The sequence below is a fragment of the Amborella trichopoda genome, chromosome 11, assembly GCF_054954075.1.
Source record: "Amborella trichopoda isolate Santa Cruz 75 chromosome 11, AtrichopodaSantaCruz75HAP2 v2.0, whole genome shotgun sequence".
Classification (NCBI taxonomy): Eukaryota; Viridiplantae; Streptophyta; class Magnoliopsida; order Amborellales; family Amborellaceae; genus Amborella; species Amborella trichopoda.
Genome location: NC_142346.1, coordinates 5245816 through 5272010, shown reverse-complemented (window position 1 = coordinate 5272010; position 26195 = coordinate 5245816). Strand labels below are relative to the sequence as shown.

The 26195-nt window shown below is 34.7% G+C and overlaps 1 protein-coding gene across 2 annotated transcripts; it reads left to right on the top strand.

The window, feature by feature from the left end:
- Positions 1–24592: 24592 nt before the first annotated feature.
- Positions 24593–25860, top strand: LOC18441202 (uncharacterized). 2 transcript variants are annotated; one of them, XM_006851317.4, is made up of 2 exons: positions 24593–24779; positions 25113–25860. In XM_006851317.4, the coding sequence occupies exons 1-2, from the start codon at positions 24684–24686 to the stop codon at positions 25467–25469; spliced, it is 453 nt and encodes a 150-aa protein (XP_006851380.1). In that variant the 5' UTR covers positions 24593–24683; the 3' UTR covers positions 25470–25860. The 2 variants fall into 2 exon arrangements, with proteins under 2 accessions (XP_006851380.1, XP_011625928.1); XM_011627626.3 differs by having other exon boundaries at positions 24593–24836.
- Positions 25861–26195: the final 335 nt, after the last annotated feature.

Below are 26195 nucleotides of genomic sequence, written 5' to 3'. Positions count from 1 at the left end.
AATTTAGGGTTTTGATTCTTTATATTGTTGTTTATCAAAAAATGTACTCAATTGGATATAATTTATTCGCTTGGAGGTGGATTTTTTAGTTAAAATGACTAATGTAAGGTGGCTCTGTGAAGAACAGAATTTTTTTTTTTTTTTTTTGTTTGTTTGTTTATAATCCATGATCGAATTTTTTTTTTTGTAATCCATGATCGAATTTTTTTTGCAATTCATGATCGAATTTTGTGTAATCCATGATCGAATTGCTTTTTTTTTTGTTTTTGTAATTCATATTTGAATTTTTTGTTTTTGGTTTTTTTTTCTGTAATCCATGATCGAATTTTTTAATTTTTTTTTTTTTTTGTAATCCATGATTGAATTTTTTGTTTTTTGATTTTTTTGTAATCCATGATTGAATTATTTGTAATCCATGATTGAATTATTTGTAATCCATGATTGAATTTTTTGTAATCCATGATCGAATTTTTTGTAATCCATGATCGAATTTTTTGAAAATTTGTGATTTTTTTTTTGTAATCCATGATCGAATTTTTTGTAATCCATAATCGAATTGTTTTTTTTTTTTTTTTTGTAATCCATGATCGAATTTTGTTTTTTATAATCCATGATCGAATTTTTTTTGTAATCCATGATAGAATTTTCTGTAATCCATGAACAAATTTTTTGAAATTTCTTTTTTTTTTTTGTAATACATGATCGAATTTTTTTTTTTTTTTTTTTTTCTTTTTTTGTAATCCATGAACGAATTTTGTTTTTTTTTTTTTTTGTAATCCATGATTGAATTATTTGTAGTCCATGATCGATTTTTTTGTAATCCATGATCGAATTTTTTGTAATCCATGATCGAATTTTTTGAAAATTTGTGATTTTTTTTTTGTAATCCATGATCGAATTTTTTGTAATCCATGATCGAATTGTTTGTTTTTTATTTTTTGTAATCCATGATCTAATTTTTTTTTTTGTAATCCATGATCGAATTTTTTGTAATCCATGATCGAATTGTTTTTTTTTTTTTTTTTTTGTAATCCATGATCGAATTTTTTGCAATCCATGATCAAATTTTTGGTAATCCATGATTGAATTTTTTGAAAATTTGTGATTTTTTTTTTGTAATCCATGATCGAATTTTTTGAAAATTTGCTGTACCTTTTTTTTTTTTTTTTTAATCCATGATTGAATTTTTTGAAAAATGATGATTTTCCGAAAAGATGTGAAAATCGTGACAAGGTTTTGATTATCATGCGGTATTAAAGCATATTTTTTATTTTTATTGTTTGAGTTTGCTGTACTTTTTATTTTATTTTATTTTATTTTATCCATGATCGAATTTTTTGAAAAATGATGATTTTCCTAAAAGATGTGAAAATCGTGACCAGGTTTTGATTATCATGAGGTATTAAACCATATTTTTAATTTTTATTGTTAAAGTTTTTGTTGAAAAATTTGTATGTTGATAGATTATTTATGCAAAAAATGCATGTTATTATATTTTTAATGCAAAACTATATTTTTTTTATTTGTTGTTAATGCATTTTTGAGTTGGAATGACTGATGTTAGGAGGCTCTGTGAAGAATTGTTTTTGTTATTATTATTTTTAGTACATGATTGATTTTTTTTTAAAAATCGTGATTTTTCAAAAAGATGTGAAAATAATGACCAGGTTTTGATTATCATGAGGTATTAAACCATATTTTTAATTTTTATTGTTAAAGTTTTTGTTGAAAAAGTTGCATGTTGATAGAATATTTATGCAAAAAGCATACATGTTATTATATTTCCAATGCAAAACTGTATTATATTTTTAATGTACTTTTGCATTAAAAATGTATTTTCAATTTTTAAAATTGTGAACGCAAAAAATATATGTTGTTAAATTGTATTATCGTGACAAATTAAAGTGAATATCATTGTAAAAAAATCGTGGCATATATGACAATTATATTATCCTGCATTTTTTCAATTTTATTATGAACTTTTTAATGCAAAAAATGTATGTTCTTGATAATTGAGTTGTAGCCATGTTTGGAGCTTGCATTTTGTATTATATTATCCTGTATGTTTGTAATTGATATGTAGGAAAATATTATTGTCAATAGAAGTATTTTGTAATAACAAATAACAACAATATAACTACATGAACTACCCCTACATAGTATCACTACACATGGTGATTATTTTTCTTATTGAACTGTCAGGTTAATTTTTAACTTTTTACATATTAAAACAGTTGAATCATATCAAGATCTGCAGAAGACCCTGCATGGCAACATGGGGTCAGACTTGATCCCAACAAAAAAGACAAAATTATTTGTAATTATTGCCAAAGAGTGATAAGTAGTGGGGTATATAGGTTCAAGCAACACTTGGCAGGGGTTAAGGGAGATGTTTCTGCATGCAGTAGTTTCCCTAGTAATGTAAAAAAACAGATGACGGCATTTCTTAATGCTGACAAGGGTAAAAAAATTGCCAAACGTAGGATGAATGAGGATATAGCTAGTTTCTATACGTCATCAAGCAGGAATGATACAGAAGAGCAACATAATAATGTTGGATTGGGAACACAACAGAACATTAACACTCGGGGATTTGGATATAGTCAGACGCCTGCTAATATCGATGATTCGTTTTTAGATCGAATCAATGAATTGTCAAACGAATTCAATCAATGGCATCAGTGTGACCAAGAAGAAGAACGACGTCGTCTGTTATTTTATTTTTAGATCATATGTTACTAATTGTATGCTTTATTGTAGTCCATGTATGTTGATATACTTATTCCATGATAATTCTATGTTTATCCTTTTGTGTGACGTAAATTAAATGGTAAATAGTAGTTCATGCAGGGAAAGAACATATCAATATTCGCATATTCATGCAAAGAAATGAAAATTCTTAATGGAGTACCCTCATTTTTTATTGAATTCCTAAAAAAAATATTTATAATGAATTTTAATAATTTTTTTTTATTTTTTTGAAGCTTTAATCTGACCGATTCGCCCGATTTTTGATCCAGATCGTCCATTTGCCGATCCGAATCGGTTTTTGAGGTGCTCGATCCGGGTCACAGATCTACTTTTTAAACCATTGCTTAAGTCTCTACAATCTCTAACCCTAATATTTTTTGCTTAACCTCAATTTCCCAACCTTTAGTATTTTTAGGATGAGAGAGAGAGAGTGGGAACTCTAGGGTTGGGACGTGTCCCTTCTATATGCTCAGGAGAAAGAGGGTTAGAGAGAGAAATTTTTAGAGAGAAAAAGTCTGAAGAGAGAAAGTGGGGCGTGCCCCTTTTGGAGAGAGTGAAAAAGAGTTGTGGGAGAGAGAAAGGTGTAGAGAATATGAGATACACCCATATTTATAGTACAAAATTAGGTTTAGAGTTTCTCATAATTTGCCTCTTTTCTTAAGATTGAATGTGAACAGTTGATCATAGTGACTTATGAGGTAAGAGATCTAAGCCATCAATTCCATAAATGGGTCATCAACATTATGGAATGTGCATGGACCATTATCCCCATTTTCTTAACTATTTTCCCATTAATAAAAATTAGATAAATTAAATATAATTAAAATATTATGCATTCCATAATCTTTCAAAAAATATTTCAAAAATATTATGCATTCCATAATCTTTCAAAAAATATTTCAAAGATATATCAAGTCAATATACACTTTTAATATTTAGTCAATATATGGTCAAAATATTCTATATCTTATTTGACCACATGCTATAACATAATGTTACCAAAACATGAAATAACTTAAACTTCAAGAAAGAATCCAATTGGTAGGGCGTGCCACCCATGTGTGGCACATGTGGGTCCCACCCACTTGACACATGGTGGGCCCATGTGCACTATGGGCCCCTCCATGATATTTTATATAATTTTAAATTAATATTATTTGAATTTTACAATTTTGTAAAATCAATATCTTTATTTTTATAAGTCCAAAAATTATAAATATAATATCAAAAGACTCATAAAAATTCAAATAATAATTCTAAAATAATTTATATCATAAAACAAACATAATTAAATTAACTTGAAGAGAAATTGATCCATATGGTTAAGGAATTTAATTTGCAATCATATGACACGCTACCTTTATCTGTGGACTATAGACCACACTTACTTTATCTAAACCGACTTAGTGTTTCTCATAACTACAGTCCAAGCAGGGGCTCATTAGTGGTCACCAAAGTCTGATCAATGAGCCAATGGGTCGCAATCCCAATCTATGGATTACAGGTCTTCCCTTAGAGAAGAGTTAAGGTCATGGTGACTTTATGCGACCACAGCTTTATGATGCATAGGGGTATCTCTTGTACATGCATACGCTTCACCCTAAAAAGTGGATTTCTGGCTTTTTCGAATAATTTATTGATGTGCATGCCGTGTGAAGGTACATGGATGAGGTTTTGGCCCCTGTTTCTATCACTCATCATCGCACACAAGGGTCACATTATCCCTAGACTCACTCATCTGGGCATGTTCTCTGACCTCATCAAGGGCTACCCAATAAACCCTCATCGGTTTGTTCTTAATGCTCCAGTAACATGAGTTTTCCCCAATCGACTGGCCTAGATTGTCAAGTACAGATCAGTCGGTATCAGCAAACCAACGTTTGCTTAATATGGTATACGAGGGACAACACTCCCACTGAGTTCATGTTCCATTATATCAAATGTTTTATAAACACTCATAAGGTCTTTAAAGGTCACATAAACCCAACATCTCTCACTTATCCTTTGAAGACCTTATATTCTCTCTTTCTTATTTCCTCTTATCCCCATCTCTCTCTCAAATCTCTCTCAAGCATTTTTCACTTATTTTCTCTCAATATATTAAACATGACTTTCTCCATCAATCATTTCACAAAAAGATTTATAGAGGCAACACATTTTTTTCTTTACTGCTCGGATCATATCCCAAAAGTGGTCATAACCCATATTTCACATTGCATCGCGAATCATAGACCTGTTGTCCCAAAAGACCATCACGTAGCCTCATCGCATAGGGTCGTATATTCATAAGCTTAAAAGAGTTTTTCAAATAAACTGTTCCCTTTTGTAGCCATATAACCAACACCACACATATAGGTTCTATGAGTGAAAAACATTATATAGTCTGTTATTTCATCTGGCCTATCAAATACTAGCAGGTGCTCCTACTGAAATATTTAGTTTATCTGAATCTTGATCTTTCTCAATCTCACCTCATTCCTCAGGTGATAAAAATATGGTTTCATATGCTTAGAGTTCTTATGAAATCGTGGCTCTTTTGACATGCATATCGCCGTCGTGTTGTCAGAGAAAGTCCTTACTGCCTCACAACGCACACGGTCAAAGTCAAGTCGATTAAGAAAATTTTTAATCCATACAACCTCCTTGGCTGCCAAACAACACGCCACGTACTTTGCTTCTATAATGGATAATTCTACCACATCTTGTTTCTTTGATTTTCAAGAATCTGTACCCCTTCCAAGCATGAACACATATCCAAATACAGTGTTCGCATCATCTGGATCCTTGAGATAGCTTGCATATATATATCTGAATATCCAAACAGCTAAAAGAAACGTGGGACTGTAGCAGCTCCCACTCAATTATTGCACACACATACATACACACACACACATAGATATATATATATATCACTACTTAGAGACACAAAATATCACTAAAGTATGGGATAGAAATATACCTCATTATCTACTTTATATCACTACTCCAAAATAGCCCAGAATACTCATTATACAGAGTGCCTTTTCGGTGTTGAAATACTTCAATAATTCTTAACCGTGGGTGTATTTCTTGACTACAAATGTCTTTAGCTTTCTTATACATCATTCCCAAACTTGATCTAAACTCAATAAAGAGAAAAGACAACTAATGACATCAAGTATTAATTGCTCTAATACTAATGAAAGAAAGACCTATGTGATCTTTTACCGAGGAATACGTTTTTTTTTTTTCTTCACCCCATGCTTTTGGCAAAAGATTACATACAGGTGGTCCTTATTACACTTACAGGTGGTCTTTATTACAATAAGATAAATTTTAAAATAAAATTAACAGAATAATACAACCAAGATCTTAACAACTTGATGCTATTGAAACAACCATACAGTATGCTTGAAACTAAAGATAAGATAAGATTGTAAGAAACAAAAAGAAGAGTGCCATAAATCACCTCAACTGGGCTTAGTATACCCTACACCGAGTCACCACCATCCGATGGTGCGGGATCAACGATTTAGTTTCAATCTCGAACCGAGGAAGCAAATTTTGGCCTAAAATGCACCCTTAAATCTATACAATTTCTAACCCTAATATTTTATGCTTAACCTCAATTCCCCAACCCTTAGTATTTTTAGGATGAGAGAGAGAGACTGGGAACTCTAGGGTTGGGACGTGTCTCTTCTATAGGCTTAGGAGAGAGAGGGTTAGAGAGAGAAATTTATTGAGAGAGAAAGTTTGAGGAGAGAAAGTGGGGCGTGCCCTTTTGGGAGAGAGAGGAGAGAGAGTTGTGGGAGAGAGAGAAAGATGTAGAGAATAGGGGTGGGAGGTACACCCCAATTTATAGTACAAAATTATGTTTAGGGTTTCTCATAGTTTGCCTCTTTTTTTGAGATTGAATGTGAACTGCTGATCAGGGTGAGATATCTGAGCCATCTATTCCATATATATGTCATCAACATTATGGAGGGTGCATGAACTATTATCCCTATTTCCTTAACCATTTTCCTATCAATAAAAAATAGATAAATTAAATCTAATTAAAATATTATGCATTCCATAATCTTTCAAAAAGTATATCAAGTTAATATACAATTTCAATATTTGGTCAATATATAGTCAAAATATTCCATATCTTATTTAACCACATGTCATAATATAATATTACCAAAACATGAAATAACTTAAACTCCAAGAAAGAATCCAATGGATGGGGCGTTCCACCCATGTGTGCACATGTGGGCCCCACCCACTTGACACATGGTGGGCCCGTGTGACTATGGGCCCTTCCATGATATTTTATATAATTTTAAATTAACAAAATAATTTTTAAACTATTATTTGAATTTTATAATTTTATAAAATCAATATTTTCATTTTTATAAGTCCAAAAATTATAAATAAAATATCAAAAGACTCATAAAAATTCAAATAATAATTCTAAAATAATTTCTATCATAAAACAAACATAATTAAATTAACTTGATGGGAAATGAATCCATATAGTTTAAGAATTTAATCTGCAATCATGGGGCACTCTACATTCAACTGTGGACTACAAACTATACTTGATTTATCGAACCGACTCAGTATTTCCCATGACCCACAGTCAAAGCAGGGGTTCATTAGCTGGTTACTAAAGTCTGGCAGATGAGCCAAGCGGTCGCAATCCCAGTCTGTGGATTACAGGTCCTCCCCTAGATACGAGTCAAGGTCATCAAGACCTTATGTGACTACAGCTCTATAATACATAAGGGATATCTCTCGCACATACATATGCTTCACTCTAAAATGAGGATTTCTAGCTTTCTCCAACGATCTATCGATATGCATGCCGTGTGATGGTACATGGATGAGGTTTTGGCCCCTATCTCTGTAGGCCACCATTACACATAATGGTCACACAGTCCCTCGGCTCACTCATCCGGGCATATTCTCCGACCTCATTAAGGGCTAACCCATAAACTCTCATTAGTTTGTTCTTAGCATTAGTTGTTTCGAACGGACTGGCCTTGATCGTCAAGCACAGATCGGTATTAGCAAACCAACGTTTGCTTAGTATGGTCCACGAGGGACCACACTCCCACTGAATTCATGTTCCACTATATCAAATGTTTTACAACCATCCATAAGGCCTTTAAAGGCCACATAAACCTAACACAGACAACATCTTGTACATGGAGTCTAGTTCAAAATTTTCTTGGACCATAAGTTTCCATTGTTGCATTTGAAATATGTATATGGCTTTTCAAGAAAACAACTACAGTTCCGCTCAGTGGTAATCAGAGATACCTCGATGCAAGTAGATATAGAAGCATTAAAAAGGATCCTAGCCCGAAGAAAGGGAGAAGTCACCAAAAGGAACTACTATTAGAAGATTGATCCCTATCTAAACACGGTGTAGTCAAACCGTGTGTTTAGATAGGGATCAATCACCTCAATTTTATTGAAGGAGGATAATAGTTTGCCATGTCCCAAGTTAGACTTGGAGTATCTCTAATGTATACTTATGCTGGTATAGGAAAATGCCTTTAGGACTTGGCCAATTCTATGCCAAAAAAATATTTTAGTGGACCTAAGTCTTTAATATAAAATCGAGACTGGAGAAAGCCTTTGCGAATAACGATTGCAATGGGGTCATTCTTAGTAATAAGTATATCATCAAGATATATAAGAACATGAATACATTTGTGACCATATTGCTTGCTAAACAAAGAGTAGTCAGCTTTGGATTGACAAAAACCCGTATCTTGAAAAGCTTTAGATAACCAGTTTCTTGTTGCTTGTTTGAGTCTATATAAGGACTTTTGCAACTTGCAGACTCTATTCTCCCCCTGTTTGGCAAATCCAGAGGGAATATGCATATAAACTTCTTCGTTCAAATCCCCATGAAGGAAGACATTGTTCACGTCCAATTGGTGTAAAGACCAGTGTTGCATGGTAGCTACCGCTAAAAATCATCGCACGGTGACTAATTTAGATTTAAAAAACGTTTGTATTTCTTGGAAAAGAATTCAGCTCCATTGTCAGTTCAAATACTCTTAATACGACAATGAAACTGTTTGCGAACCTAACTTAGTTAAGTTATTATAAAGTGCAGACTTCAACTCTTCCTCTAAACCGTTTCCCTTTGTGTTTCCTTTTAAACCCATATCCTCTCTCTCTTAGGAGGTAGAATTGTTTTCTTTGATAATAAGCAAGCACAAAAATAATGATGATAGCTAATAAAATGCTAGAGTACTTGTCTACCAAAGTGAACGTTTGCCACAAAAGAGAGACGCTAGAGAAAAGAACTAAGACAAGGGCTTAGAGAGAGGGGAAGGTATAAGGTGCACGTGCAAACATACTCGCTAGAGTATACAAAATAATAAAGATATTTTATTTTATATAATAAAATAAATTATATAAGGTTACAACTAAAAGAAAGACCTATGTAATCTTTTGCTGGAGAAATACAAATTTTTTTTTTAATAATAATTACCCCTTATAATTTTGGCAACAAGATCACTCACATGTAGTCTTATTACAAACAATAGAAATTCCAAAAATAAATAACACTTCAAAAAAATAAATCTCAACTACTTGATGCCATTCATACAACTTAATACTATGCTTGAAAATATAAAATAAAAGAACAAACAATAAAAAGAAAAGATGTTGGAGATTATCTCAACCGGGTTTTTTACACCCCACACCGAGTCACTACATCAAATGGCGCAGGATCAGCAGTCTAACTTCAATCTCGAATCGGAAAAGCTAATTTCAGCTAAACTAGGTAACCACCCCTAAATCTCTTCAAAACCCTAACTCCAAAATAATTAGGCTCAAACCCTAATTTTCCTACTTAGATTAGATCATGAGAGATAGAGAGTCTCTATGTTGGGACGTGCCCCCTAGAGTCTTTTTAGGAGAGAGAGTAGAGAGAGAAAATCAGATAGTAGAGAGAGGGGCGTGGCCCCTAGGGAAGAGAGAGAGAGGGTTTATGGGAGAGAGAGAGGTGTGTTGAGATGGGGGGAGAGCACCCCTATTCATAGTGAAATTTAGGTTTAGGGTTTCTTTAGGGTTTTCCATAGTTTTCTTCTTTCTTGAGATTGAATATAGATCGTTCATCAAGGTGACTTGTGGGGTGAGAGATTTGAGTCATCCATTCCATAGATGGGCCATCAACATTATCGAAGGTGCATGAACCATTTTCCCATCAATATATTTAAATAAATTAAATCCATTAAAGATATAGTGCATACCATAAATTGCATATTCCATCTCATATTTTCCATAAGAATATTTCAATAATATCAAGTCAAGATATTCTTCAATAATCAAGATAAGATATGGTCAATATTTCCTAATCAATATTTGACCACATGCTACAAGATGTAGTTACCATAGTTAACAAACTTGAAGACAAAGCAATAAGATAAGGTGTCCAAGGGTGGGGCGTGCACCCATGTATGGCATGTGGGGCCCCACCTAATACCCACATGGTGGGCCCATGTGCACTATGGGGCCCCCATGTATTTTTTTTTTAAAATTTTTTTAAAATATAAGCAAAATGAATTTTAAAACATTATAACTTTGTAAATTAATAACTTCATTTTTTTTTAATCCAAAGATAAGAAATAAAATGTCAAATGACTACAAAAATTCAAATAATAAATGTAAACTAATTTAATAATAAAATCAACACAATTAAATTAATATGATGGGAAGTGGATCCATATGGTTTAAGAATTCAATCAACGATCACAGGGTACTCCACCTTCAGCTGTGGACTACAGACCACACTTGCTTTATCGAACCAACCCAGTATTTCCCATGATCCATAATCCAAGCAGGGGCTCATTAGCGGGTCACCAAAGCCTGATGATAAGCCAAGGAGTCGCAATCCCAGTTTGTGGATTACAGGTCCTCCCCTAGAGACAAGTCAAGGTCACCACGACCTGATGCGACCATAGTTCTATGGCGCATAGGGGTATCTCTCGCATATGCATATGCTTCACCCAAAGGTGGATATCTAGCTTTCCCGAACGACCTATCTATATGCATGCCGTGTGTTGGAATAAGGATGAGGTTTTGGCCCCCGTTTCTATAGGCCTACCATCACACACAAGGGTCACATAGTCCCTCACTCATCTAGGCATAAGCTTCGACCTCATCAAGGCATAAGCTTCGACCTCATCAAGGGCTAACCCAAAAACCCTTATTGGTTTATTTTTTTTATGCCTAGGTACCTTGAGTTTTCCAACCGACTGGCCTAGATCGTCAAGCACTGGTCGATATCCGCAAATATCATTTGCTTAGTATGGTCTCTGAGGGATCACACTCCCACTGAGTTTATGTTCCACTATAATAAATATTTTTCATTACACACTCATAAGGCTTTTAAAGACCACATAAACCCAACATCTCTCACTTGGCCTTTGAAGGCCTTACATTCTCTCTTCCTCACTTTCTCTCATCCCCATCTCTCTCACATGTCTTACAAAATATTAGGGACAACTCCCTAAGTTAGAGGGTCTGCAATTATCAAATCTGTAGATATGTAGCTGATCTCGATTTTTTTTAATCTCACCTCATTTATCAGGTGATAAAAGTATGGATTGATATGTTTGGAATTCTTGTGAAACCGAGGCTCCTTAAAGACACAAACAGCCGTCGTGGGTTCAAAGAAAATTCGCATCGCCTCACAATGTAAAGGATGGAAATTAAGTTGATTAAGAAATTTTTTAATCCACAGAGCCTCCTTGGCTATTAGACAGCATGCGACATAATCGGATTCAATGGTGGACAAAGCTACGATATCTTGTTTTTTTGACTTCCAAGAAACCGCACCCCCTCCAAGTATGAACACATACCCAGATGTAGACTTCGCATCATCTGGATCTGCGAGATGACTTGCATCTGAATATCCCTCTAATGCTATTTCAGTTCCCCCCTTATATGTGAGCGCATAGTTTATGGTCCCGTTTAAATATCTGAGAATTCTTTTTACTGCTTTCAAATGCTCCTCTCCTAGATTGCTTTGGAAACGGCTCACCAGACTCATGACGAAGGACAAGTTAGGCCTTATTCCCGTCATGGCATACATAAGGGACCCAACTGCGCTCTTGTACGACACTCTTTCCATGACTCTTATATCCATGTCTTTGGTAGAACACATTTTATTACTAAGCTTCGCCTTTTTGTCCATTGGGGTTGACATGAGCTTACACATACTTATATCAAACTTTTCCAGTATCCTCTTACAGTAGGTTGCTTGGGAAAGTTGGATAGTCTTCTCTCTCATTTCTTAGTATTTTGATGCCCAACACATATAAAGCTTCTCCAAGATCCTTCATATCAAAGTGTTGTGCAAGGAAATTTTTCGTCTCTTCTACTAGGGCAATTGAGCTACTAATTATTAGCATATCATCCACATATAACGATATAAAGACCACATCACTCCCATTGACTTTTTGATATATGCAATAATCCTTATTATTTGTAGAGAATCCTGCAAGAGCAAGAGTCTCTTGGAATTTTATGTACCACTGTCGCGATGCTTGTTTCAGGCCATAAAGGGATTTATTAAGTTTGCATACATGGTTTTCTTTCCCTTTCTCCTCAAAACCCTCAAGTTGGGTCATGTAAATTTCTTCTTCTAAATCCCCATTTAGAAAGGTTGTTTTGACATCCATTTGATGAACTTCAAAGTCAAAATGGGCTGTTATAGCTATAAGGCTTCGGATGGATGGAAATTTGGCAACAGCGGAAAAAGTTTTATCATAATCTATCCTTTCTTTCTGGGTGAAACCCTTTGCAGCCAACCTAGCTTTGTATTTTTATATTTTCCTTTCAGAGTTCAACTTTTTTTTGAAAATCCACTTACAACCAATGGCCTTATGTTTTTTAAGTAGGGGTACTAATTCCCATACATGGTTTTGGTTAATGGAAGTATACTAATCTTTCATGGCTTCTATCCACTATTCCCTTTCAAGACAGGTCAAGGCATCACGGTGAGTTCTAGGTTCTGAATCAGGACCTTCCCTAACCTTATCAAAATGTTCTACAAGGTAGAAAAAATGTTCTAGGTAACGAGGTGGTCTACTGACTCGGTTACTTCGTCTTGGTTTAGGTAAATGTTCACTTTCTTTAGGGAGTTCAGAAACAAGTTAGGTTGGTTTAGAAGTTTTAAGTTCAAGGTCTCGAACTACATCATTGTTTTGGCCTCCTAATAAAAGTTGGCTTGTTTTCTACTTACTTTTGTTTCAAGGAACTCTTCCTCAAAGAAGTGAGCATCGCGACTTTTAATAACCGTACCAGTTTCAAGATTGTAGAATCGATACCCCTTACCATGATCTAGGTAACCAATGAAAATGGATTTGACAGTTTTGAATTGCAATTTGGTTCTAATTTGATGTGGGATAAGGACATGGGCTGAGCAACCCCAAACTTTCAAGTGTTCAAAGGAGCGAGTACGACCTGTGAAAATTTAGTGAGGAGTAAGTGGGGCAGCTTTTGTGGGAGTCCGGTTAAGGATGTAACATGTCATTATTACGGCTTATCCCCAAAACTCCAATGAGAGATTTGCATGCCCCATCATATTACTTATCATTTCTACTAAGGTCATATTCATTCTCTCAGCTACACCATTTTGTTAAGGAGTATACGCATGGTGTACTGATGGATGATCCCATTTTCAATGCACAATTCTTTGAAATGGTCAGATGAATATTCCCCCCCTCTATCGGTTTTAAGGCCTTTAATTTTCAGGTTGGTTTGATTCTTTACTTGGGCTTTATATTCTTTGAATTTTTCTAGGGCTTCTGATTTTGCATGAATAAGGTACACATGGCCATATCGTGAGTGGTCATCTATAGAAGAGATAAAATATCTTTTTCCACTTTTGGTGATCACATTCATAAGTCCACATATGTCACTATGAATGATTTCCAATACGCTAGTAGCTCTTTTTTCCCTGGTGGTATTTTTCCTTATTAGTTTTCCTTGCACACAAGACTTGCACACTTTCGATAAATCTCCCTTATAATTATGAAGAATCTCGTCCCTTTTTAATCTTTCTATTCGTTTGATATTAAATGTGTCCTAACCTCATATGTCATAGAATATCATCTAATTCATTAGGGGACGAGACATAGGCAACGTTCTCTTTCATTTCAATGGTAAATAGCCCGTCTACAAGTCGTCCAGTCATGATCACATCTATCCCCTTCTTGACCACTACTTTTTCCCCAATGAAAGTGGTTATGAATCCAACCATAGACATCTTAAGAACCGAAACCAATCACTCCCTCATATCAGGAACATAAAATGCTTATTTTAGGATCAAGGTGCTTCCACTCTTTAGTTTCAGCTCAAAATCTCCAACTCAAAGTACATCAGTCTTGTGATTCCCTCCCATATAAATATGTTGTTGTTCTGGCCCTATGGGAGTGAAAGAACGGTAACCTTCCTTGGTGTTTGTGACATGAGCTATAGCCCTTGAGTCAAGACACCAAGAAGCTTCATTGGGGTCAGCTAGCATGAACTCAAAAACCACACATGCCAATTCCTTGTTAGTTCCACCAGATTTGTTGAACCCCCAACTATTGGCTATGTGGCCCACCTTCTTGCAAATAAAACAAGTTCTTTTGGGGTTTACTATGAACTCATTATTTTTCCTTCAGATTTGATGGTCATGATGAGTTCCTTTTTTCTAGCAAAGGTAGAAGATATGAAAGTCTCCCATGAATTATGAAGAAAATTCATGAAATGAATCACTTGCATAGATTCATTGGGCTTCATGCCTGTATCTTCCAAATCTCTAACTAGCACGAAACACGTGCACATGATCTGCAAACTTGGTACCTTCTATCATTTTTAAATCATTATACCTTCTCATAACCATAGCTTGCTTCATGAGAGAGGGTTCAACATATTCTCTTTTAAGTTTATCAAAATCTCACTTGGAGTATAGATTGACTCGTACTCAGAAACATACGAGTTAGTCACGGCACATAAAAGATTGTGCTTGCATATCAAGTTCCTCCTCTTCCAGTTGGCGTACTCATATTTGATTATTTGAGATGAGTCGTCAGTTGGACGATGAGGTCGGTCCTCAAAGAGTACCTCATGCAAGTTTTTTCATGGAGCACAAATTTGATTTTTCTTTTCAATGAAGCAAAGTTGGTCTCATCAAACCTTTCGATTTTTAGGATCTCAGAGATGAAGGTACGAGCAACCATTATATTTCTACTCTCAAGCAAAAATAAGAAAAGAATCCTCCTGGCAATCAAGTAAAACTAGCTTTGATACCAATGAAAGAAAGACCTATGTAATCTTTTGTCGGAGAAATACAAATTTTTTTTTTTAATAATAATCACCCCTTATAATTTTGGCAACAAGATCACTCACAGGTGGTTTTATTACAAAGAATAGAAATTCTAAAAATAAATAACACCTCAATAAAATAAATCTCAACTACTTGATGCCATTCATACAACCTAATACTATGCTTGAGAATATAAAATAAAAGAACAAACAATTAAAAGAAAAGATGTCGGAGATTACCTCAACTAGGCTTTTTACACCCTACACCGAGTTACCACATCCAATGGCACATGATCAGTAGTCTAGCTTCAATCTCGAACCAAGAACGCTAATTTCAGCCAAACTAGGTAACCACCTTTAAATTTCTACAAAACCCTAACTCCAAAATAATTAGGCTCAAATCCTAATTTTTGCGACCCTTACATCAGATCATGAGAGTCTCTATGTTGGGGCGTGCCCCCAGGGTCGTTTTAGGAGAGAGAGTAGAGAGAAAATCAGAGAGTAGAGAGAGGGGCATGGCCCCTAGGGAAGAGAGAGAGAGAGAGTTTATGGGAGAGAGAGATGTGTGTTGAGATAGGGGGAGAGCACCCTTATTTATAGTAAAATTTAAGTCTAGGGTTTCTTTAGGGTTTCCCATAGTTTGCATTTTTCTTGAGATTGAATATGGACCGTTGATCAAGGTGACTTGTGGGGTGAGAGATCAGAGTCATCCATTCCATAAATGGGCCATCAACATTATGGAAGGTGCATGAACCATTATCCCCCTTTCCTTAAACCATTTTCCCATCAATATATTTAAATAAATTAAATCCATTAAAGATATAGTGCATACCATAAATTGCATATTCCATCTCATATTTTCCATAAGAATATTTCAATAATATCAAGTCAAGATATTCCTTCAATAATCAAGATAAGATATGGTCAATATTTCCTAATCAATATTTGACCACATGCTACAAGATGTAGTTACCATAGTTAACAAACTTGAAGACAAAGCAATAAGATAAGGTGTCCAAGGGTGGGGCGTGCACCCATGTATGGCATGTGGGGCCCCACCTAATACCCACATGGTGGGCCCATGTGCACTATGGGGCCCCCATGTATTTTTTTTTTTAAATGTTTTTAAAATATAAGCAAAATGAATTTTAAAACATTATAACTTTGTAAATTAATAACTTCATTTTTTTTAATCCAAAGATAAGAAATAAAATGTCAAATGACTACAAAAATTCAAATAATAAATCTAAAATAATTTAATAATAAAATCAACACAATTAAATTAATATGATGGGAAGTGGATCCATATGGTTCAAGAATTCAATCAACGATCACAAGATACTCCACCTTCAACTGTGGACTACAAACCATACTTGCTTTATCAAACCGACCTAGTGTTTTCCATGACCCATAGTCCAAGCAGGGGCTTATTATCGGGTTACCAAAGTCTAGTTGATAAGCCAAAGAGTCGCAATCCTAGTCTGTGGATTACAAGTCCTCCCTTAGAGAAAAGTCAAGGTCACCACGACCTGATGCAACCATAGTTTTATGGCGTATAGGGGTATCTCTCGCATATGCATATGCTTCACCCAAAGGTGGATATCTAGCTTTCCCGAACGATCTATCTATATGCATGCCGTGTGTTGGAACAAGGATGAGGTTTTGACCCCCGTCTCTGTAGGCCTACCATCACACACAAGGGTCACACAGTCCCTCGGCTTACTCATCTAGGCATAAGCTCCGATCTCATCAATGGCTAACCCAAAAACCCTTATCGATTTATTTTTTTTATGCCCAGGTACCTTGGGTTTTCCAACCGACTGGCCGAGATCGTCAAGCACAGTCCGGTATCCGTAAGTATCATTTGCTTAGTATGGTCTCCGAGGGACCACACTCCCACTGAATTTATGTTCCACTATAATAAATGTTTTTTATTATACACTCATAAGGCTTTTAAAGGCCACATAAACCTAACAACAACCTTAAAATGTAAAAATAAGGTGCATCTCTAAAATCCATCATAAAAGGTTGTTTTGATGTTATCTTGCATCACATTATTTGGCCCGCACATTTTCAAGATTTTCAAATATTTATAGATATATTTAATTTGAACCATTTTTTTAGTTAAAATTTTATTATTAGAGATAATGGACCGCCTATTTTCCAGATTTTCAAATATTTATAAATATATTTAATTTGAACTATTTTTTAGTTAAAATTTTATAATTAGGGATAAAAATAAATTCTCAAACCATCTTAAGAATTTTATACCTTTGATAAGATTTAGATGTGCGCCTTTTGTATTTTGGTACTTTTACACAACATTTGTCACCCATATGAGCAGTGAGTTGAGCACGGCTTGGCTCCCGCTATTAAATAGGCAACCATAAAAGTTGGCAAGAATGAATCTCAGTAAAAGTTGCCAGCATCTTATCAGTTGGCATGTTTGGATAAATATGTATGATAAATGTTAGGTATGAATACCGTGTCCTGTGTAGACATTTTTTCAATGGTAAATGCCAATGAAATAAATAATATGTAGAATTTTGAAGAAATTTTGTATGAATATAGATCTAGACATAAATGAAAAAAATATCTATAACATTTAACCTTGCCACCTTCGCATGCTCCTCATAAACATTACACTTGTGACAAGAATATCTATATATTTAAGTATAACTTTCCTTTCTCCATTCTTCAATGTGGGATAAAGAAACCAATACTTCTTTCTCTACAAATAAGATAAAAAAAACGCTCCAAAATAGCATAGTAGATAAATAATATTATATTGAAATAGTTCCTACTATTATCCATAACAAAATGCCACAAAATGAAATAGAAAAATTAATTAGGACTCAAAAGCAAAGCATGAATGATGTATCCCTAGAACAACATGACATGGAAATCACAACAAATAGAAATCCATAAAATAATGAAATTCAAAGAATAAATATAAATAAAATGGATTGCGTGGTAATCATAAGGAGGAATAATATGAAAGCATAACAAAAAAGATGCCTAACATAATAAAGCTTCCAAGGGAATAATAATAATAATAATAATCATCATTATATCATTTTTTCAATTAATTGGGGTTGGCTATACGAATCATGGTCCACCATTTTGCTCTATCAAGGGTTATATCCTCAGTGAGACCACAAGTCTCCATATATTTTTTTACTACTTCCAACCATATCTTTTTGGTTCTGCCCTAAGAAAAAAATAATAATTTCCCAAAAAGATTTAAAAATAGACATGACTATTCAATTTCAGCCTAACTCAATCACCATTTAAATCAAACGTAAAAAGGAGACTATGAGATAGCTATGTAGATCACTTGCATGTCAAATGCAAATGCCCAATAAAGTCTAAAAACTCAAAGTTGGAGTGGGAAAAATGTCAAAATATATCAGCTAACATGAATATACTGTTTTAACCGATTTACCCTTACTATGGGACTTAAAAGCTGGACAAATGGTATAAAGCTTACTAAGTATGCAAGCATGAACTGCGGGGAAGTGTCTTTATTGGGATTTGCTTTTAGGTTTTTGCCCTCCTTTTCTTGTTACTGAACCACTCTATTAACACCTTAAAAAAGAGGTATTCCTTTTACCATTGACTTACTATAAAAAGTGGGTCAAATAAAATGATCAATTCTAAAGAACTAGATCCTTCAAAAGAGGTACTCAGTTTGCCATTTATACAAGATTTGACCAAATATTATCGTTGCTTGTGTAAGTTTATTCAGAGTTCGAGGTATCAGACACTTGGTTAGGTGGTCAAGACATTATTTGGACACAGCAATGACGTCCACGGTTCAAATCTCATTGCCGATCTTTCTAAGAAAGTAAAGTTGACGAGGATTTGAACCCTGGTCGTCGCGCTGTGGCCTTGATGTTATAGCTATCAAACTAAGAGCCCGGACTCCAAAATTTTGTAGGCCCCTCACTCCAGTTGATATGCAACTATCTAAGCATCATCATCATCCAAGCACATACGCAAAAATAACATAAAACAAAAACCATGGCATATAAGTCACTTCTAGAGTAATACTTGACTGCTCGCTTTCCTAATTTTTCTTACTTTTAAAAAGTTATTGCATTTTTGTATATATTATTTCACTTTTCTTTTCTTAAGGGAAAAAGTATTTTCTATTCTACATATAGTATCTAATACTAGGGGAAAAAACTTGGCTCTCCATAACATATAATTAACAAGTGTGTCATTTCGTAAACATTATTAAATCTCTTAACGTAACAATTTTTCTCCTTTCCCATATTTTCTCTCAATGCAGCCTCCTTGAATGCATATACTATGCTCCTTAGAGAGGATACCCACATCTCCTTACTCAAAACACTTATTTAGGAGAATTTTTTTAATCTAAAATTTTGGGAACTTCATAGTAATTACTGGATGATTAATTTTAAAAGAAAAAAAATAAAATTTTAAGTTTTGTGAAACTTAGATCTAGCCCTTCAAAAATTGAAGGGTCTATATTCAATCTTGAGGAATAAGTTTATTCTAGTACATAGAGAGTTTATGTCAAAAAAAAGGTTTTGCCGAGATTATTCTATGAGAGTAAAGATTACATCCCCAAAGTTTGACACTGAAAAGTATCCATAGTATGTGTTTTTCTAGAGGGAGGAAATAAATAGTATCCTCCCTAGGGAGAAAAGGAGGAGGAACTCTTTTCACTTATGCTATAATAAGCTATATCCAATTCCAAACTTCATCTGCGTTCAGAAGGTTCTAATACACTAACTTCTTATATACTTCTTGTAAGGAAGCATCCCTACTTAGAAGGGACCTATATAAATATTCTAAATCTAATTAGAGATTGTGGGCATCTCTTTTGACCTGTTTATATGTCCAAAAAAAAGAAAAGAAAAGAAAAGAAGAGAGGTATAATGGCTAAATATGTGAAGGTAGAGCCTATTGCAAGCCCATATGTTGGCTGGTGAATTTATGGATATCCAATGTTTATTAAAAAACTAATTAAGGATAAAGATATGTTGTCTTTGGTTGGAACTTGGAAAATAGTGATATGAAGTTTGACAAGTTCATATTTATTATAGTTTTTCTTTTGATAGAGTAGGAAGATTTGTACAACCGACGTGAGTAGTCGAAAAAAAGCTTTATTGTAGTTTTGCTTTTATTTTCTTTGGAATTTTTCATTCTAAATCCAACGAGAGCGTTGACTCTTAGTCGGATCGCCTCTTGCCTGCTCAATGGTTGGATCTTATTTTACAGTAACAAAGGCACATAGACTTTATGACTATGCTTATTTTCTTAAATTTATTAGGGAAATTATACAAAGAGCCCATTTACTGTTAATACAAAAAAGTCACGATCACTTTTTTTTATCAGATTTTAAATTGTATAGTTGTGAATATATCATTGACTAGATTTCGAGTTCAAAAAAGAAATTCTCGAACTTTGTAACACACCGCAAGCCATCCAATTTGACATCTAATGACTAGTACCAATTGTAACCTCTTTGTACAAAAAATAAATGGTCTCATAGTATAGAATCTTAATTTATTACAAAATATTTTTTTTTTTTCTTTTTCGGTACACTATAATAATTATCATTATTATAATAATTAAAGGGAAAAGGTTATATAAGGCTGCAACATTAAAATGTAGAATTACAGATGCACCTCAAAAATCCATCACAAAAGGTTGTTTTAATGTTGAAAAAACCTCACGGTGATCATCTCGACATTGAGATGTAATACGAATATGAAAGAAAAAAAGATTTTGAGTCCTAAAAGTAGTGCGTCTTGCAATACATTATCCAGACTGTCCATTGTCAACATTTTTATATGTTTATAGATTTGCTTGATTTTAACCATTTTTGGAGTTAAAAAATTTAAAACTAGATATGAAAATAGATTTTGAGTTAATCCTAATAATTTTTTCACCAAATTACATGTTATAATAAAATTTGGAGGCGCACCTTAATTGGATTGTTTAAGGTTACAATAACGTTTACTGTACCATTCGATTAAGATCTTGAGAATTTTAATAGTTGTTATCTATGAGACCCAATTGTAAATTAAGATCTCGACCATAATTCGGGTGTAAAAATAAAAAAAATAAAAAATTTATTATATATATATATATATATATATATATTTATATTTTATGCAAGGTTGGGTCGATCTAGATGTGGACCCCAACCCAATGGGCACCATGCCAGACCTGGAGCTGGACCCTAGCAAGCATTTGGACCTGGATCCAGTTTCGGTTCAATCGGCCCACCAGGCCAGTGGGTTGACCCTAGCCGATTTGCACCCTTACATGTTTTTCATTTTTGAACCATCTATCGTCATTATCGGACAGTGGAGATGAGCAACTAAAGTTTTTAAAGTCGCACTATTCCTGGTCAGGCAACAACAACTGTTTTTTTAATAGAAATTCAAATATTATATTAACATTCTAGAAAGAGATTAGAGAGAGTTAGAGACCAAAGTCTCAGATAAAAAGGTTCTTCTTTGAGAAGAAAATATGTCAACCCATTAGATTCCCTATAAATATGCACAAAGGAGAAAATAAAAGAACTAGCTATATCCTAAGTCTATAACAACACCGATCTCATCTCCCAACGAGGCTTCTACTTCCTATTGCACCAATTAATGATGTTTAGAGAATCCCCTTCAATGATACAATAATGACCCAGATTCCTAGTCATTAGAAATTTTAAATCATGAAGAAGTGCATGAAGCTCTGCATAGTTAGCAGTCCTTTCACTGATAGGACCAACATAAGTAAAGACGATACTACCATTCCAGTCTCTAACCACCCCTCCAAAACCTGTCAAACCAGGGTTCCCCAATGAACTACCATCAAAGTTAAGTTTAAAAACCCTCATCAAAGGAGCCACCCATCTCCCTTTAGGCCTATATTTAATGAAGCCCATATGAAAAAGGTTTGGCAGATTTCACCTCACATCCACTTTTGAAATGTTTTGCCCACCTTTTGTCACTGAGAGATAAAGCCAAATTGAATGCAAATTCTTTCCCAAAATTTTCTCATGAGGCAAACATATCCCCTTAAATGTGATTTTATTCCTCCCATAAGATCACGCCTCTCGTGATTTGCCATATTACCAAACCTAGCTGTGGTAAAAAAAGAAGTGACAAATTTGAGAGAAAACCCTCAACTTTTGAAGGCATAACCATTGCAACCCCAAGCTGACAAAAAAACCAACTCCGGGTTCTAGAAGTGAATGAACAATGGAAAAATAGATGAACATCTGTTTCACTATCCTCCTTACGTAATAGGCAAATATTTGGCAAGATCTTTCCCTTTTTGATGATATTATCAATTGTTAGAACCTTGTTTTGAACTGTCAGCCATAGAAATGCTTACCCTTTAAGAGGTAAAGGCCATTTTCAGACAATGGCAACTTCAAGCATGGTCCATCTCCAACGATCATGAAACAATAATTTGTACATCGACTTAACCGAATACTCTTCATCTTTGTCAATATCCCACACCACCTCATTAGCAGCAGTATGAGATATGTAAACTTCATTAAGGAGCATCAATAAGTCAGAGTATTTAGTAAAGACAGAGTCCGAAATCCTATTATATGGAAGATTAATATTCTATACAATATGATTTTCTCGCCACTCAAAATAATCAGAGATGAGCACATTGGGGTTAGACATCATCTGAAATACAAGAGGAAACATGTATTTCAAAGGTGAAGAGCCTAACCATTTGTGTCAGGCAACAACAACTCATGTCTAGTCATTATCTATGAGGCCCAACTGTAAATAACCAATCAAGTTTGCTTATTTAAAATAGTAAATATGAGAATTATTGCTAAAATTTAAACTTTTAACCCTATATTTTTCAATAGGGTTTTGTTATGCTACACCACTTGTGATGTATATACCTTTAAAGTCCTCAACATGACATTTAGATACCCTTGCATTGTAATACAAAATTTTTCAAGCAAAGACAATTTTGGTCATTTAGAATGATAGAATGAATATTTTTATAAGAAAATCATGACATTATATAGTAATTAAAAAATAATTAATGCACCATGTGGGTGATGTCATACACCATTTCAGTGATGTCATTGTCCACTATTGTTCATAAATTCTTTTATTTCTATTAGGAATTTCTTCTTTACTCTTGACTAATTACTTAAAGGGTGTGGTTTGCATAAGGTTGCAACCCTAAACAATCAAAATAAAGTGTAGCTTCAAACTTCAGCATGAGATGCAAATTTGGTGTCGGAAATTCTTAGGATGGGGCAAGAATCTATTTTTATCTCTAATTATGAAACTTTAAATTTAAAAAATGGTTCAAATCATGCATATCTGTATGTACATGAAAATCTTAAAAATGGATAGACCAGATAATTTGTTGTAAGATGTACTAATTTTATAAATTGAAATCTCTTTTTTCTCTATATCTATACGTCTTAATATCTAGATAATCAATTCGAAGTTTATCTATATCAAAACAACATTTAACGAAGGATTTTGAGAAGTGCGTCTAATTCTACATTTTAAGGTGTCAACCTTATACAAACCTTTTTCTTACTTAAAATACCCTCAAACAAAAAGTTATTATACTATGTGATAAAGGTATCTAAGTGCCAAAAAATGTTGAATACTTTAAAAGTATACACCACAACTGGTGTACAGCGTAACAAAACTCTTTTTAATATTACCACCCACATACGCATGGTACCCAGCCGTTGGAAGAAACCTATATTTCCACCCATTTTTGTTGAAATTCGAATAATACAATAAAATAAGGCTGCGGTTAGCATGCGGCCATGCGCACACATGCAGAAATGCGGGCTTGGCAATAAAGATATTTTCTAAATGCCCCCACACCTTAATTTTTAGAGAATATATAATCTTTTAACATGAAGATCATGAATATGAAAAATAAATAAACTTTTTAAAAATTAAAAATAATAATTATACTAAAAAAATAGTTAGACCGTTAGTCATAAGATGGACCACCTATTTGCATCCATTTTGTAAGATGGAATCTTTATACATGTGGACCGTATATTGAGATCCAACCCGCACGAAAGAATTGTTCATGAAATAATATTACTTAATTTTCTAAAAAAAAAGAAAAAAAAGAAAAAAAAGCGTTGAACCTTTTCTTTGTCTGTTTTTTTTGTCCGAACTTAGAGGCCCCTCGGTCTGCAACTTCCCCTCAAAACAAGGGGAATGTCTGTCTCAACCTTGACAAAAGTTTAATCCACTAAGAAACGCCTTAAAAAAGAGAATTTAGAGAGAGAGAGAGGATTTTAGAGAGAGAAAGAGAGAATTTTAGAGAGAGAAAGAGAGCTTAAGAGAAAAGGGTGAGATAGCTTAAAAACAGGGTGGCAAAGCCAGGCTGGTTCCTCCCATTCTCCGCCTCTTTAACGCTTTTCACTCTCTAGACACCGTGTGGCGCACCCTGGACCGGGGGTTCAAGAGGCAGTTAAGGTCCAGCTACGTGAGCCATGGTTCGGTGGTCTTATAAAAAGGGCTCGGAGGTGGGCTCATTGATTGAGCTTCTCGGTTGCAGAGGAGGTTTGAAGGGCTGAGGAAAGAGAAGAGAGAGAGAGAGAGAGAGAGGGTGTAGAGACAGAGAAAGAGAGGATGGGAGGCTGTGCGAGCGTCTCGCGCGGTGCCAAGGCAGAGGACCTGCACCCGCCCGAAGCTTGCACGGTGCCTCAGCCGGAGGTGTCAGCAAAGGTAGAGAGAGAAAGAGAGGGAGAGTGGAGGTCACTTGGTGATTTGTTTGATGAGGAGGTAAGGGAGGGGAGATGCAGGTGAAGGAATGGGTGAAGTACAGGAGCTGGGTTTTCTCTCTCTTCTCCTTGTTGGGTCCTCTGGTTTTCTCTCTCCTCTTATTTTTGGTGCTTTTTTTTGTCATAGAAAAGAAAAAGAAGAGAGAGAGACAGGCCATTAACAGGGAGGAGAATCCTTCACTTCCCCCCTCCCTTACTCCCTCTATCTAAACCATTTATTGTCCACATTTCTCATTTCCTCTCGCCTAACACTTCATCTGTCTTTCTTTTTTTACAGAATGAAGAGGTGAACGACACCACGGAAGAGATCGAGAAAGCCTCCGACGAAGCTGCAAAGCCTCAGCCCGAGCAACCGGAAGCCGAAAAGAAAGAAGAGGAGGCCCAGCCCCAAGAACCCAAGATCGAAAACACAGAAGACGAACCCAAACCCAAAGAAGAAGAGAAAATTGTGGACAGAGAGATCCCAGTGGAAGAAGCAGAGGAAACCAAGGTGCCTGAAGAAGCTAAAAATGTAGATGAAGAGGAGCCAAAGGAAGCCCAAGCCGAAGTGGCCGAAAAAGCCGTTGAGGAGGGCGAAAAGGCCGACACGAGACAGGAAGTTGTTGCAGAGGAGGGGGGAGAGAAGATGAATTGAAAGGGGTGACTGTAACGGCTTGAAATTTGAATTTGGTGTATGATTTTTTCTGTTCTTTGTTATTTTTTTTTTTCACCGGGTTTTTTTTCTTCTTTTCTTTGTGGTGCCATCCGTTTTTCACTTTCACGAATTTGGGTTTTATTCCATTGATATAACGCCATTTATCAGGGTCTGTGTCTTCTCTATCTAAAAATTTGACTCATTATAAGTCATTTAAGGATTGTGTTTGGTAGCTCTGGGAAATTTTCTTGTAGGCTTCTATCTTTCACTTCTTTCTTGTTTGGTAGCTTTGGAGGATTCAAGAATGGTTTAATTGACAAACCAGAGGCGGAATAAATCATGGATTTTTGTTTAAGAATGAAATTTTATTGGAACTGTCCATATTTGTCTATATTTGGTTGCGCCATATCACATCTTGGATTTGATGAAATATGATGTATTGAGACGGTATTTTATACATACATAATTATCTGGAATGCAGTAGCCATTTCTTTATTTTGCTATCGGGAATGGACAAAAGAAACATTTGGTTGTTTTTTCAACAATTTCTGATATTTAGTGACCATTTGACCTCAGATGATGTTCTTACCATCTCTCGGAAAACAAAAAGACCTAATTAATCTTGTAGGATTACCAATAAATTCTTCAATTTCTTCCGAAAAGACGCCAATATTAATACAATCCTACATATCTTTGTCTTTTGTAATTATGGGCATCCGCAAAAAT